At 43.8% G+C, this 15,951-nt stretch overlaps 1 protein-coding gene across 1 annotated transcript in view; it reads left to right on the top strand.

Moving 5' to 3' along the window:
* The window catches only part of SCAP (SREBF chaperone), a 47,510-nt gene that overhangs the window by 5,172 nt on the left and 26,387 nt on the right, over positions 1 to 15,951 (top strand). The window contains exons 2-5 of the mRNA XM_033164979.1: positions 10,597 to 10,830; positions 12,075 to 12,204; positions 12,904 to 13,061; positions 14,954 to 15,174. Of these exons, the coding sequence (XP_033020870.1) occupies positions 10,709 to 10,830; positions 12,075 to 12,204; positions 12,904 to 13,061; positions 14,954 to 15,174 (631 nt within the window). The 5' untranslated portion in view covers positions 10,597 to 10,708. The remainder of the gene's footprint in view (positions 1 to 10,596; positions 10,831 to 12,074; positions 12,205 to 12,903; positions 13,062 to 14,953; positions 15,175 to 15,951) is intronic.

Here is a 15,951-nt window from a genome sequence, read left to right as displayed (position 1 = left end):
GGCGATGTATTATTTAAAAAAAAATAGGCTATACTATTTGATTACAGAAGAAACCCCAAAGCGGTCTACAAGGAAAAAAATTATGAGTAAAATTTTACAACCATAATTTAAAACGTATAGAAAATTAAAACCACAGTAGAATAAGCTATAACAATTTAAAACTCATTCAAACTTTCTAATCTGGGAAGGGTTGTCTAAATAAGAATGTTCCTCAGGCACCAAAGAGAATACATGGAAGGAATGTATGCACAGCTAAGCGTTTGGGCTATTTATTGAATACATTGTTAACTTCAGTCAGAGTTCATTATAAGGTTGATAATTTTACTAGATGCTAGGTTTCTCTCAGCACCTTACATAGTGAATCTTTTATTATTGTTGTTATAGATTTATATATACCCTCCCTTTTCCCCTGACGAGACTCAAGATAAAAAGAAGAACCGCTAAAAAAAACAATGTTTCTCCTCTGAGGATTTGTGAGTGAAATCCTGTGGATGAAGTCATTGGGTTGGGTCCAGAGATCAGTGAGTGGAAAAATGCTAATCCAGGATTTGAAAAGTAAGATAGTTAGAAGTTTGAGAGCTCTTCCATATGCATAGAGTTTTCATCAGATTTTGAGCAAGCACAAGGTCTTTGTGTTCGGTATCATTCATTTTTGCCACAATTCTGTAGCTTTTCCCTGAATGGAGGGTGTCTTCTGCATGTGGAGCGACATCTTTAGGTTTGAAGCATCTATTCATCTGTCCCAGGAAACAAATCTTGATGTACAAACTCTTTAACATTTCAGAAATTACTGAAATTACCTAAGCTAAATTAGTTAGTGACAAATGCTGTTCAGGTGTATTGGGAACTCTGGAATGCAGCAAAAGTAGTTTGTGAAGTGATGCAGAGATGTTTTTAGTCAATTATTTATATACTTCATTGGTTAAACCTGCATTTCTCCTATTCACCCAATGGTGCTCAAGAATCAGATGGCAGTTTGTTTCAAATGGTGTGGCTCTTCATAAGGGGAGTTTTGTAAACAACAAAAGTGATTTTTTTCTTCCCCGCTTTATCTCCACATCATTTCTGCCCTCCCTGATCGCCGACCTCAGTACTAATCTTTTCTCCATCTCATGAACATCCTCTTTGTCTCTTGCTTCAACTTGCCTTCGCTTGGCCCAGCCCTTGAGTTCTTGTTCTTCGCTCACTCTCAGGTCCTTGCATGTCATCTCTGGAATTTAACTCTAGTTTCATATTTTGCATAGTACTAATTTGCACAGATTCTAAAAACTTCAATATTCTAATACCCTTGTTGTATGTAGGTCCCTAGCTCTGAGCATTCTCTCAACAAAAGGTCAGTTCTTGCACCATTTAATTTTAATTGGGATCAAATGCCATAAGGTTAACACTTAAAACCCTTTTTCTTTATATTTACACAAAGTGAACTGGTTCTATTTGCAGCTAGCATCCATGGATTGTTATTAATGAACTTATGAAATGGAAATAAAACACCACATTGTTCTGCAGTTTCTGTTCTAGCATCTTCCCTCCCCCCAAAAGTCTCATACATTATGTTACCTTGTTGTGGAATAATATCTGCTATTATTGCAATACCATTCCACAGAGGCTTCTCGAAGCAAGCATTTGGATGAGGTTACTGGCCTAGTAATTTGTAACCATAATGTTCCTTCCTGATGCTTTCTAACTGTGATAGAGAGGTCTTTGGTAGTAATAGCAGTAGCCTTTCCAGTTGTAGCAACTGAAAATTTTAAATGCTCAGTTGAGTCAGCAGCCAAACTGTGATTCTGGAAGCTTAACAGTGGTTGATGTGAATCTGAATTGACACACCATGGTTTGCAATTCACCAGCAAATGGAAACTGGGAAGTACATTGCTCTGGTCACTGTTAAACTGTATTCTAAGACATCCTCTTGGTTTGTGCAGAGTAACTAGTCCTTGTCTTTTGCTTGGCCCTCATTTGCACCCCAGAAATCTTCATGGCGTGATGAAGTTCTGTGGTATATGTTGAGGGAGTTAAAATGTTAACAGGGAAAGGAATCTTGGTGTAGCTTAAAACTATCGCTTTTTAAGACATCTACCATTCTGCATTTTTCAGTTCATACAGGTATCAACCATCAGTTCATGAGAGGTTGAGAGATATTGTTAAACAAGTCAAAATTATAGACACTGTCCTTTTACAGTTTCCGAATTTGGAGTGTGGTAGTGCTTTGGGAATAGTTGCAATTGTTGTTCAGCAAACACCTTTGGCACATGTTCTGTGAAACTTAGTGCTAGAGAAACCATGGCTTGTGAGAACTGTTCTGCAAGATCAGTTTTGGTGCTGAATGGTAGTTCTGACGCACAAATATCTTCGTGATACGGAATTTGCCTGCTAGCCAGCAACAACCCTTCCCTTTCATTCCATGTGTTCAAGGCCCTGGTCTTGAAGTCTAAAAGGTACAGTTTTTTTTCATTTGGAAGCTTTTCAAGTGGTTTTTCACATACTGGTCATAATAGCCCACAGTCCAATAATATCTAAGAATCAGCGGTGTTGATAAATTAAAACACAGCCTCAAATTTGCAGTAGAACAAAATGTATTGAAATAATAATAGAAATTTAATGAGAACACATTATCATCCACGGATTTGCCTTAAGTCTTTTAATTGTTAGGAAACTATTTCCACCTACTATGGAATTGTAGTACTGATTGGATAAAATGCTTAAACTGTGCTGATTCCAAATTTTGCTGTTGCAATACTGCAATTCTTTTGTGAAGGGGCCTTTCTCTTCCATTAGAGAGATGATTCTGAAACACGTTTCTTCTCTCCACCACACATTTTATCTTCTAGAACTGAAGTTGTAATTTGAGGTGTTAGTTACATCATCTTTGTAGGTGAACTCCCTAGCTGCTGCTACTTCTGCTGCTGCTATATGAATAAACAAAGAGAGGTTCATGAGTAGTTCAGTTGTTGAGAACTTTACATTTGCCTTGTTCGTTTTGTTTACTGTTATGGCCAAGATTGTATTGCTGGTGATTCACTGGTGTTTTTCAAGGCCCAAAGCAGCTCCATCACTGCCTTGTGCAGTGGGGGTTTGGTATTACATCTTACTTGGTTGATGATGGAAGAACGCAAGGTAGCTCTGAACCTGCCAGCAAAACCTACATTAAAAAGGATAGTGCAGATGAGCTTCAGTGTAACTGCTTCTTTTCTCCCAATCAGCAATAACAGGTTAGAATTTACTTTCCATTGTGTGTTCCTGCTTTATTACAAGGGAGCAAGTGAGAGCTGCGCCTGCACTACATTTCTCTTTCTGTGGACCTTGCTTCATTTCATAGAACCATAGAGTTGGAAGGGATCCCCAAGAGTCATCTAGTCCAACCCTCTGCAATGCAGGAATCTCCACTAAAGCATCCAGCCTCTGCTTAAAAACCTCCTATGAAGAAGAGTTTATTGCTGAGAACCATGGATTTTTTATTTAGTTCAGTATTTCCTTCCTCTCCTCTCTCCCTTCTTACTAACCTAAGGGTGTCACTAGATAGAACAGAACACATACTACAGAGAACAGAGAACAAGCCACAGTGCTGAGAGGTCTTCAAGTTCAAATTCTTTAACTGGTCGGCCAGAATTTGCAAAGATCGTTGGGCTTCCAGTGACAAGTGCTTCAGTTATGACCATAGGAAGAGCTCTGTTCTCACTTTGCTTTTGTGTGTACCTATATATTGCAAGGGCACAGTGCTTCCCATGAGAACGAAAAAGGAGAACAGTAGTGTATTGGTATTATGGAGTTCACTCTGTTACCATACAAAGTGGGGCCATTGTTAAGTTCACAGTCTTGGTTTCCAAAACCGAACTTTTTCTCTAGGAAACTGACTTGCGCAGCAATTTTCAAATGGAGCTAACCTAAAGCTGAGAACTCATGAAAATACGCCGACGTTTGCTGAAGGAATTAGGGCAGCTAAGGCCCACTGGTTCTTAAGTCATCTTTTTATTGACATCTTTGGGGTTAGAAGAGGGGCGGTTGTGGCAGGTGATGCTTCATGGATTTATTGTGGTAAGCCATAGGGGTAAGTGGGCAACAGTGAACTTTATAGGGTGACTATTTCAGTGATATAGAGATTAACTGCTCCAAGTTAATTAATCCCTAGGGACAGGAGTGAGAATGAGGTGATGATGGCTGGCTAAGGAAGGTGAGAAGTGTTTGTGCGATCAGAGACATGCATGTCTGGAGTATGTAGGGGATTGCTGGTGTCTGCTTAAATGATGTAGTGAAAATCCTAATTCAAAGTACAACTCTTTTGCCTTTCTGTGCTGTGATGGTCTTTGGGATGGTTGTTTAAAGGGCAGGGTTATCTGTGACAACTCTCCTGCAAGAAAAGTTACAACAGTTTGTGGCCATTTAGTCTTGGGGAAAGCAGAATAGGGGAGGACATGATAAGAGGTGCATAAAATTGTATAGTGTTGAGAAAACAGATGGAGACATTTCACACCCACCCACCATAACACTAGACTCTGGGAGCACCCCAGTGAAACTGAAAGGAGGAGGAGGGTCAGGACAGACAAAAAGTATTTCTTTGCACAGTGCATAGGAATTTGTTACCCCAAGATGGTGATTGCCCCTGACTTGTATGGTTTGAGAGGGTAAGGTTGTCAGGAATGATATGCTACCCTCTTTACCCTTTGCCTAGTACCTGTGTTTATAGAAATAAGTGTTTTATCTTGTGTGACATTTCACATGATATTGACATACATTAGGGGTCTCTCTTCCTGCCTGTTATATTGTGAAATTGTTTTGCCAGAGAGAGTAGCCTGGAGTCTCATTTCTCTCTTCCTTGTTTTTCTCCTTTAACTCTCCTCAGATGGCTTTTGATAACTTCAAGCGAAGTACCTCTCCATTCTCGTATTTCACTTAACTTGATTGCAATTTAAAGGAACAAACCAGCTGCTTTCTGGTTTTGCCCTTTTCCCAAGTGGGTGAAGCAAATTAGCAAATTACACCTTTGCAGCTTCAATGCTACAATTTTGTTTTCAAACATTGAGATGAAATATTCAGATAAGCACCAGCAAAGTACAGTACTGAACCCATCTAGAGCTACTCTCTCTAGCAACATAACAAAAAGCTAAAGTTCTTGGGAGGAAGGGTGGGATCCAAATTTAATAAAATTCAGGAATGCTACGGATTGCCTTCAGCAATTTTTGTTGACAGGGTAGAAGTCACCAGACCCTTATATATAGTGAGAGAGTGGGGAGGGGTAATACTCAGAAGGGTGGTGGGAATGGGTGAGTAATACCCCTCCCCACCCTCTCACTATATATAAGGGTCTGGTGACTTCTGTTTCAGTGTATCTGAAGAAGTGTGCATGCACACGACAGCTCATATCAAGAACAAACTTAGTTGGTCTCTAAGGTGCTACTGGGAGGATTTTTTTTATTTTTTATTTTGTTTTGGGTATTGGGTATGGTTACCCTGGAGAACAGAATGCTTGTTTCTGCTGTTCCAGAGGGTAGGACCTGAACCAGTGGATTCAGATTACAAGACAGGAGACTCCAACTTAACGTTAGGAAGAACCAGGTCTTTTTTTTTTAAGATGGAGTGTGCTGGAGCGCAGTGCTGGCACCTTTTTCTGGAGCCCCCAACAACAATAACCAGCGCTGAGCCCTGGCATGAACCAACTCCTGAATGACACAGACGTGCCATTGCTCCACCCTGCAAGCAGAGGCCACTGTGGGTGATGCCAAGGTCTACCCTCCGCAGGCCCTTCCTCCTCCTCCTCGCTCTGACCACTCTAGCAGGAAGCGGGGGGGGGGGGGGGCGTGGTGGTGGGGGGATGGCAGGTCTTGGCATAAGGGTATCACCGCAAAGAGGAGGAAGAGGAAGAACAAAGACAGGGCGGGGGGGGGCTCTCCATTGCCTAGGCACCCAGGGGTGGCAGGGGCAGCCCAGCCGCCAGCCTATGGATGGGAGACATGAGTGAGGGAAGGGTGAATGGGCTGTGGCAGAGGAATTGCCAAGCAAGAACATTTGCCAAGTGAGATTATGTGGAGTTGATATTTGAACTTGGGTATCCTCTGTATCCATCTCCCTTATTAGACCATATTTGTTTACCTGAGCATGGTAGCAAGGTAAATAAGTCACAAAAGATAGTAGCTGCACATTTTGCACTAGTCTGCTAAGAGTTCGGTAGCCTGCGTTTCCACATCAGCCATGATGAAGAAGCCTCTTCTCTGCAGTCAGCAAGGAAGCACAGGCAAGTAAAAAATGATAACTTTCTGCCAAGCTGACTGGTGGAGGAAGGGCAGAGTGATTTGTCTGTCTGCTGAAATGAAGAAAGCATGGGGAAAGTGCTGTGAGCTCAGTTCTGGGATTGAAAACAAATTCCTGGGCTGAGGATGTGCTCATAAGCATCCTGTGAATTGTCGGTGGACCTTGGGATTCCAGTGATACGTAGATCTCACAAGCCTGAATTTCACCCAGCTGTATTCTCAGGCCTCTTATATTATATAGCCTGTTTTCTTCTCCCAGGCTTTTAATCCCATCTGTCTTTACAGTCAGTCAGTATTTGATACAGAAAATGTAACACATTTGCTTAGGAATTTCAGGTTTGCTTGGTGGTATTGGGAGTAATGTTACGAGATACTCCCTGGTCTCCATAGCTTGTTGGTTGGCATCTTGTCTTGGGAGACAACGGAGGAGTGTGTGCCTTTGGGGGTGAAGTCAAATCGTCAGAGGTACACAGCGCCTGCTGTGGCTGTAGAGACTGATATGGGAGAGACGTGTTTAGTTGCAGGTGGGGCAGAAGAAGGTGTCAGGTTGTGCTGACACAGGTGTGCCATGGCATTTTTGCGCTCCTCCCAGCGGTCATTCCTCCTCTGGTCACTATGGATATAGGACCTGACTGATTATCTCCAGGCACTGTGGTTGTCTGAAAGGGATTTCTATATGGCACAGTTGACGTTGCCAATGGGCCTGGTGCCTGATAGAACACGTCTTCGAGGATCCTGCCATTCTGTGGGCATTAGCAAGCCAGCATAGATGTCACTAAGACAGGAATGCGAACATGCTGGAAATGTGGGCGTGGGAGGAGAGCACGTCTCTATTTGAGACTCTGCTCTGCCATGTGAAGCCTCAAATCTCCATGCAGGCTTAGGCAAAACAGTTGATGAGACTCTGTAAAGCGTCCTCGAAGAGTGCTGTGAAGGCTGAGTCATCTGAAAACAACATTATTTTGGCCCCTTAGGAGCAGTGTTCAAAACTCCCATAGTTCTAGGAGCATTTTGCGACAGGGAATTTCATTAGTGCAAGCAGTTTCTGAGCTCTGGGCGCAGTACTGCACCTAAGACTTCACATTAAAACTGTAGAGTGGAAGGAAAGAAGGACCTTTTTTCTGCCTCCCCACTTCCAGCTACCCTCTGAAGACTGGAGAAGAGACCCTCTTAAGAATATTAAGGGGGTGGGCAGGGGAATGACTAGACCAGGGGTAGGCAACCTAAGGTCCAGGGGCCGGATGCGGCCCAATCACCTTCTCAATCCGGCCCTCGGACAGTCTGGGAATCAGCGTGTTTTTACATGAGTAGAATGTTTCCTTTTATTTAAAATGCACCTCTGGGTTATTTGTTGGGCATAGGAATTTGTTCATTCCCCCCCCCCCAAAAAAAAATATAGTCCGGCCCACAACATGGTCTGAGGGACGGTGGACCGGCCCACGGCTGAAAAAGGTTACTGACCCCTAGACTAGACCATGTGAAAAATGAACGTAATATTTGAGCTGCAGTTTATTCATTTTCAGCTTTGTATACTTGTTATTAAAAAGGTGTGCCTAGACTTTCCGTTGTTGCACCCATAACCTAGGTTCAAGGTGCCATTTAGCTCCTAGCTTTCCTGGCTCAGTTTCTGTCTTCTTAGGAGTAGCAATTGCTGTTGATAGCAGAGGGGAAACAAGTAGTACTCTTGATGAGATCTATAATCAAGGCTGTTTCAACACTAAGCACCAAATCACACTATTGTGTTGTTGCTGGTTTGGTTTCAGTTCTTCTGCTGTGTAAGCTTTTGATAAGCTGTTAAGACGATGATCCTTTTAAGACCCAGGTAAAAGGCCACACATGTAACATCCTTGACAATACCTTGTCTAAATGTGGCCTGGTAGAAACTGGAAAAAAATCAACACCTTCATTACCCATGTCCCAAAAACCTCAAATTTGTGAAGAGGTTAGTGTGCTCCCTGCAAGTTAACACTGCTGCTCCTCCTCCAGGTTTATTTGCAGTATTTTATTGTATATACATATGTACAGTCCAGAGCCTCTCATTACACGTCTGAATCGTCCGCTAGCAGATACCGGTTCTTTTGCCAACAAAGTAGCTTGGGAAAACTGCTCCTCTTCCACTGTTCTCTTTGCTTTAAACCCCTCTTTTCTATGGCCAAGGGAACCGGCCCTCTCTCATCTGTGCTGGAAGTATGCAGGTGGCGGCATTACTCGATCCTTTGCACCACAGACCCTTCTTCCCTTAACTCTTTGTCTCCTGCCTCTCCTGCTTCCTGTCTGTCTCTCCTAACAGCTCAGCCTCTTCTTGCCCAAACCCCTCCCCAGGTTCCAGCCTCCCTCCCGGCAGTTCCATGACAAAATTGACCTCTTGATCCCTGACCTTGTCCAGGTTTATTCTAAAATGCATAAAACTGTTTTCTGCTGAGTCAGACCACTGGCATACCCAGCCCAGGATCATGCGCTCTGAGTGGGAGCATCTCTGTGGTGTCCCAGGCAGAGGAATATGTTTTCCAGAATACTTTAAACTTGAGCTTCTGGGAATCAAGGCCTGGGGCCTTTTACCACTGACGTATGGCTTCCTCACCAGCTGGCCTTCGGAGGTACCCAAGGCTCCACTGTGAATATTATCTAAAGTTCCCTGGCTACACCCAGCTCTACATGTCTGTACAACTTGTTACTTTCAGGGTCTTTCACATCTACACAACAAACATAGGAACAGCAAATGTGTTGACAAATAAGGGGGCGCTTAGTTTCTGAATTCTCTTCCTGGTGCATTTTACAACCTGGAAGGACATGTGGATCCAGAATTGGCCTCCACAGTCACTTACGGACTCATTGTTAAAACAAAATAGAAAATTCTTTCCAGTAGCACCTTAGAGACCAACTGAGTTTGTTCTTGGTATGAGCTTTCGTGTGCATGCACACTTCTTCAGAAAGAAGCTCATACCAAGAACAAACTCAGTTGGTCTCTTAAGGTGCTACTGGAAAGAATTTTCTATTTTGTTTCGACTATGGCAGACCAACACGGCTACCCACCTGTAACTGGACTCATTGTTAAACTGTGTTTATGGAAGACAATCTTACTCGGCTACGAGTGATCGCCGAAGAAGAAGAAGACCATGTTTGTGTGATGTTGCTTCACGCGTTATTATCCAACACCCTATCAGAATATGATGGTGGAAATAAAGGAACATTGTGTGCTTACTAGCATGTAGCGTGCTATGGTTTTTTGTTTTTGCTTTAAAGTGGAGGGGGTGGGAAATATACTTCCCTTCCCACATGGCGAAGCACAAATAATTTCAAGCGTAGCTGTTCTGCCAAACTGTTGTCTCTGTCGTCTCTCATACAGCTTGGCTTGTTAGTGGTTTCGCAGATAATCAGCATGTGTTGTGGGAGGAGAGTATGTGAATGATGCCATCTGCTTCCTGATCTTTGCTACCTGATATCTTAAAATCAATTATTGGTAGTGATGTTGGCACTTTGTCTCCTTTGTATTTGCTTTTCCTCCTCTTTCTGGTTGGTATTTCAAGGCCATTTCTGTTACAATTGGTGGTAAATGGACTGCATTCAAGGTTGAAGACTGTAATGATCGCAAGAGTCAGATGGCACAGCTGTTTTCCTAGGTTTCAACTGACCTGCTTAGCAATCAAGGGTTAGTTGCGCCATGTTGCCTTTGCTGATGTCGGGTCAACTAGACCAGCCCAGGTAATGCCCTTCCTCCTCCTGGGTTTATTGGCAGCCCAATAGAACAGGCAGACACAGCTCCTCCAAAGTTGTTGTTGCTGTTAGACCTGCCGCACACACCAAAGTTCCCAGGATCACTTACAGAAATCATGTGCTTTCTCATTTGGGGAATCATAAATCCAGAAGGCCACTGAGGGGAAAAATGGAAAATAATTCTGAGAAGGGCTATAAGTAAGATCTGGAAGGAAAACCAAGGAAAGAAAGGTTGTAAAACCAGGACAAGTTTAGAAAACTTGATAAATCCCGGTATCTCATGTGTGGTTTGAGTCCCGTGTCTGAGCACCACTGTCCATTGTAAGCCCCTGGAGCTTGTACCTAAAATGTAGTACACTGATGTTTGATTCATGTGCCATTTTCTGTGAATGAGAGGGTTTTGCCAAGACATAAAAGGTTTTTATGTCAGGCATGAGAGTTCCCTGCGGGAGTGCTCTTTGTCTGCAGTCTTGTGTGCACATTTCTTTGAGCATGTGTCTCACTGAACAGAGTGGGCCTTCGTTCTGAGTAAACATGCACAGGATGGCACTGTTAATGTGGGAAAGGAATCTCTGTGCCCCTTGGCGACAGTTTGCCCGTTGCACTGACCAGCTGCTGCCTTCTCTTCTCTCCCTTCCAGAATTCTGTTTTGCTTGCCGTGCCTTTTCTGAAGTGCCACCCATGGTGGACTCTGATGAAACTGCCCTAATTAATACATTCCGGGATGGCAGTTAGCTGATGGACAGCTGAGAATGACCTTGACTGACAGACTGCGGGAGAAGATATCACGGGCATTCTACAACCACGGGCTGCTGTGTGCTTCCTGCCCCATCCCTATCATCCTTTTCACCGGCATCTGTGTCCTGGCCTGCTGGTAAAGTCTCTTCTTCTGCAGTATCCACCCATGTGCGCCTTGTCTTCAAGTGGACCACATGGTTGTGCATTTTCATTTCAAAAACGCTGTGAAAGTATTGAGGAGAGGCCAAAGGGCCCAGGAGGAAACTTGCATTTCTGCAAAGAACACCCAGATGGGGCAAGTTTAGATACCTTTGACTTAATGCCCCAATACTTGTGGTTTGGGTTAGCAGATATTTTGAGAGGTTGCAGAATTGCAGTAGTGGGCTAAAATGTCTTGACATGAAAAGGCTATTCTTTCATTGCTGTGTAGGCTTGGCTGCTTACTAAAGCTCTGAAGCTGTGTGGGATGTACTCCTGTTTCCATTAACTTTCAAAGAGGAAGAAATATTTTATTCTGTCCAAACTTTTTCCTGCTCTCTTTGTCTCCTTTAGTCCTGGAGTGCCTTTGCAATGCCGGACTAGGTAGTCATGTGGCTGGGCAGTGTTATAGCAACGGTGTCTTGCTGCTATGAAACATTTGGCATGAGTGTAAGAAGGTATTGGTCACTAATAAACAGAGTTGTGACCTTGCCATAGGACTTGGCAGCAAGAGAAAACATCATGTTCTCTTTCGTATGGAAAACCGCTGCAAGAGAAGAGACACAGAAGAGATGCAGCCAGAATTAATTTTCTTTTAACAGAAAGTCTGTTTTCTCAAACTGGTTTGCCTATTAAAATTTTGGCCATAGCTACTTCTGCTGTTGCAGCCTGAAGGAATTATTTGAGGGGAAGGAATTTGAGGGAGGTGAGGAGTGTATTCCCAGAGTTCTCAGAGTCTGTATTCCCTGTATTTTAAATCATACAGAGCAATACTGCATTCTTTTTATCTTTAGAAAAGGCCTTGGCATTTTTCGCTAGTTCACAGTTGAAGGAAATGTTGGAAGTGCAGAAGTAGCTGAAGGTCAGATAACAGGAAAATTCTGTATCTGTGAGAGTCGTGTGACAATGGGACGGGACTGCCTTGAAGTGGAATCTGTTTGCTTTGAGGCCTCAGCAATGCTCTTGCCTGCAAAAGCTCATGCTGCTTTTCAAAAATATGCAGGTCTTTTAAAGCACCACAGGGCTGTTCCTTGCGCCTTCTGCGCTTTAGTTCTCTTCCGGCATTTGTGATGGATGTTCAGTTTCAGGGTGGGAGAAAGAACGTAAAGTCTTTGCCCATTTTTTGATTTCATCGCTTGGGCTTGCCTAAAAATGTTTCGCTGCCTGTTTTCTGCCTTGCAGCTACCCACTGCTGAAACTCCCATTGCCTGGCACTGGACCTGTTGAATACACCACCCCTGTGAAGGATTACACACAGCCTCCAGCCTACCCAACCCACCAGCAAGGAGAGCCAAGCGAGAGGCCTGACTGGGTACTGTTACTATTGCTACTACCACAGTGTAATAATAATCATAATCATAATCATAATGTATTATTTATACCCCGCCCATCTGGCTGGGTTTCCCCAGCCACTCTGGGTGGCTTCCAACAAAATGTTAAAATACAATAATCTATTAAACATTAAAAGTTCCCTAAACAGGGCTGCTTTCAGATGTCTCCTAAAAGTATGGTAGTTGGTTTTCTCTTTGACATCTGGTGGGAGGGCGTTCCACAGGGCGGGTGCCACTACCGACAAGGCCCTCTGCCTGGTTCCCTGTAACTTGGCTTCTCGCAGCGAGGGAACCGCCAGAAGGCCCTCAGCACTGGACCTCAGTGTCCGGGCAGAACGGAGTGTGTGTGCAACGAGCATGCATGAAATGAAGAGGAGGAGCCTGATAGCATTTGGGGTGGCTTAGCTCAGAGAAAACACAGCCACCATTTTTATATTTTTATCGGTATTGCCTTTCATATTCCTAAGGCCCAGAATAGCTCTGAAGCTTGTGTTCTTTGCATTGAGCTTCTATTCCACCCTTGTAGCAAAAGAGCTGCAGCACGAAGAGGCTTGGATGCAGTTAGCTAAACAAATGGCACATAGAAACTGCCATAGGGAAAGCAGCTGGTTGAGGAGTACTTTGCTGCAACTTTGGTCTCCTGTCATAAATTTGTCTCGATCTCATTTTCTCCCTCCCAGTACACAGGTGCTCCTGTAGCCTACATTCAGCAGGTCCTGGTGAAAGCCACTGTCTCTCCATGGCCCAAGACATTCCTGGCTGTTGATGTGTTTCGTTCCCCGCTCTCCCGTGTCTTCCAGCTAGTGGAGGAAATCAGAAACCATGCCCTGCAAGACGGGTAGGTGGACCTCAGTTGTTTGTTTGTTTGTTATTAAATTTATATGCCTTGTCTGAGGATCACAGAGCGGTTTACGGTATAAGAACACAAAAATATATAAAATAATAACAAACAAAATAATACCTCACCTCCCCCCCCCATTTAAAAGGCCATAATTATCCAAAGGCGGGGGAGAAGAAGTATGTTTTTGCCTAGTGCCTAAATATGTAATGAAGGCACCAAGTGAGCCTCCCGAAGAGAGATTCCCATTAGGAATGAGGATGGGCTAGCTAACAGCTCCCTTCTCTTTTTCCTCACATTTAGCATGTGTACAGCCAGCTGCCTATAGGCAAGGTTGTACAGTGGTGCCTCGGGTTACATACGCTTCAGGTTACAGACTCCACTAACCCAGAAATAATGCTTCAGGTTAAGAACTTTGCTTCAGGATAAGAACAGAAATCGTGCTCTGGCGGCACAGCAGCAGGAGGAGGTCCCATTGGCTAAAGTGGTGCTTCAGGTTAAGAACAGTTTCAGGTTAAGAACGGACCTCCGGAACGAATTAAGTACTTAACCTGAGGTACCACTGTACGTGCTTAATATGTGAGGCACTTCATTATGCTGGTAGAACATAAAGAGTATCGGATCCCGAATTGGGCAGCCTGAGACTTGCTGATTTCCTGGCTTTTCAGAGGGATCTCTTGACCTTTGTATTTGTGGAGAGCTTCTCTTGTTCAGAGGAGGGTCAGAGGCTTTACTCCCTTGGCCTGGCTCCCTTTCCCAAGCTGTTAATCTGATGCCATCTCTTCAAAATACTGTTATGAGAGCTGTAAATTATATAAACTAAACCTAGTCTTCACGATCTGCTGCAGAACCCAAGTTGTTTACCAGATAAAAATGGTTGACTGTGGCACCCTTAAATGTTCTTGTCAGAGGTTCTAGCTTATATCTGAGCTGGATGCAATGAGTGTGAGCCACTTGGTATTTCTTTAGGACGAACACACATTAGCAGGAAAGCAGTTGGGCTTTATCCTAATATGCTCCTGATCATGTTGGTCGGTGTTTGCTGGTGCAGGGATCCAGCATTCCTATCTTGTACAAAGTATTTTTCATCTTGTGAACCACCCTGAGATGTTCAGATGAAGGGCAGTAGATTAGTGTAATAATAATAATAATAATAATAATAAGCAATAAATACGAACGCTCTTTGACTCAGAGCTCCAAGAGCCTTGATTCTGTTTGCACTTTCTGTTCCTGACCTTGTCTGCGGTATGTGGAGATATTTGGAACCATGTATCTCAGCTTCTGTACGGTCAGTCCACGTATCCTGTATTTGTGCTGGATGCAAAACTTGGATTTGGATTGCTGACTCCTTCCCCTTGTTTTGGGTAGACCTACCTGCTTTTGAAGCTGTTAGCTGACCATGAGTCCCTTGGTGGCAGTTTTGCTTGTCTGCAGAGCAGAGTTGCAAGGAATGGGAACAGTGAGAGACGGAAGAGGTGGAGTACCTCAAATGTAAGGGCTGGGAACTTGAGGACAATGTGGGTAGTAATGCAAAAGTGATGGTGACATGGTAACAGCAGGAGAAGAGGAAAAATGACTTTGGCTAAGGTGTTTTGGAATGACCATAGAGAGGGAATATCTCTGAAAGGAAAACCACCAGAGCCCAGGCCATAATTTTTAACAGTAGAGCATATAAATATAAAATAACCATAGGCATAAGAGAGCTCACAGGCAATTTGCCATTTCAGAGAACTGATGGATACTTGTAAAAATGTGTTTCATATCTGTGGCCTCTTTCTGAATCACTGGGATGAATAATCAGTGGAATTGCAGTGTCCATTTCTGCTTTGACCATTTGCGGATTCTCTTGATCTGCTGCAGCTCTTGGCTTTTCTCCCCCCCCCCCCTTTCAGCTCCAGAATCAAAAGTCTGGAAGAAATCTGCCTTCAGGTAACAGATCTCCTGCCCAATTTAAAGAAGCTTCGAGGCTTGCTTCCTGAACATGGCTGCCTGCTGCTGTCCCCGGGAAACTTCTGGCAGAATGACCAGGAACTCTTCAGCGCTGACCCGGATGTCATCAGAACGATCCACCAGCACGAACCAAAGACATTACAGACATCGGCTACCCCCAAAGGTATGAGATCTTACATGAGAGGAGATTAGTAGGGGAATTACTTATGGAACCTCCAGTGGCCCCGACTCATGTCTCCCCTGACAACCAGCTTAGCAACGCCACATGTGGTGGTCCTGTGATAAGGCGAAGGGTTTTGGAGGAAATGGTGTATAATAAATTGAAAAGGATGTTTAAACTGATAATTCCTAAAATAGCCAAAGCCTTTTCACTAGGAATAATGCGACAACAGGCAGCCGGAACTTTATATGCACAGAAGTGGAATGAAGGATCACCAACCAAGGAGGAACGGCTTATAAAACTGATGGGCTATGCTGAAATGGCGAAATTGCTAAATTACGAGGACGTAATGATGAAACATTTAAGGAGGAACGGAGATCATGGATGGGTTGCAAGTCAAACTATCACCCATACATGAAGTTGCAGGCAGGCAATAAACAGTGGATTATTGAAGGAACCAATGATTTGGGGTTTAGGCTGTCAGGGATCCTCTTCCCCTTGGGGTTGCTCATGAGAAACGACCAGTTCCAACGGTGAGCTATAAAACTATTTATTGTTCATTAAGAATTACAGAGTCTTGAAGCATGACTGCTTAATCAGTTTCAGTTTCCCGGACTGCTGAGTCCTCCCGCACGTGCCAACAGAGCCAATTTCTCGGCACTCTGATATGACGTCTGCGCCTCCTCCTCCCCCTCGGCTCACTCATTTGTCTGCTACTGACAGTGTTTGAAATCTCCCCCTCCTCCTGAGACAATTCCTGATGGGAGCTGGGGCAGGAAG

This window comes from Lacerta agilis, chromosome 12 (genome assembly GCF_009819535.1).
Source record: "Lacerta agilis isolate rLacAgi1 chromosome 12, rLacAgi1.pri, whole genome shotgun sequence".
Taxonomy (NCBI): domain Eukaryota; kingdom Metazoa; phylum Chordata; class Lepidosauria; order Squamata; family Lacertidae; genus Lacerta; species Lacerta agilis.
Note: the sequence above shows the minus strand (reverse complement) of the source record. Positions and strands in the feature narration are given on the sequence as shown.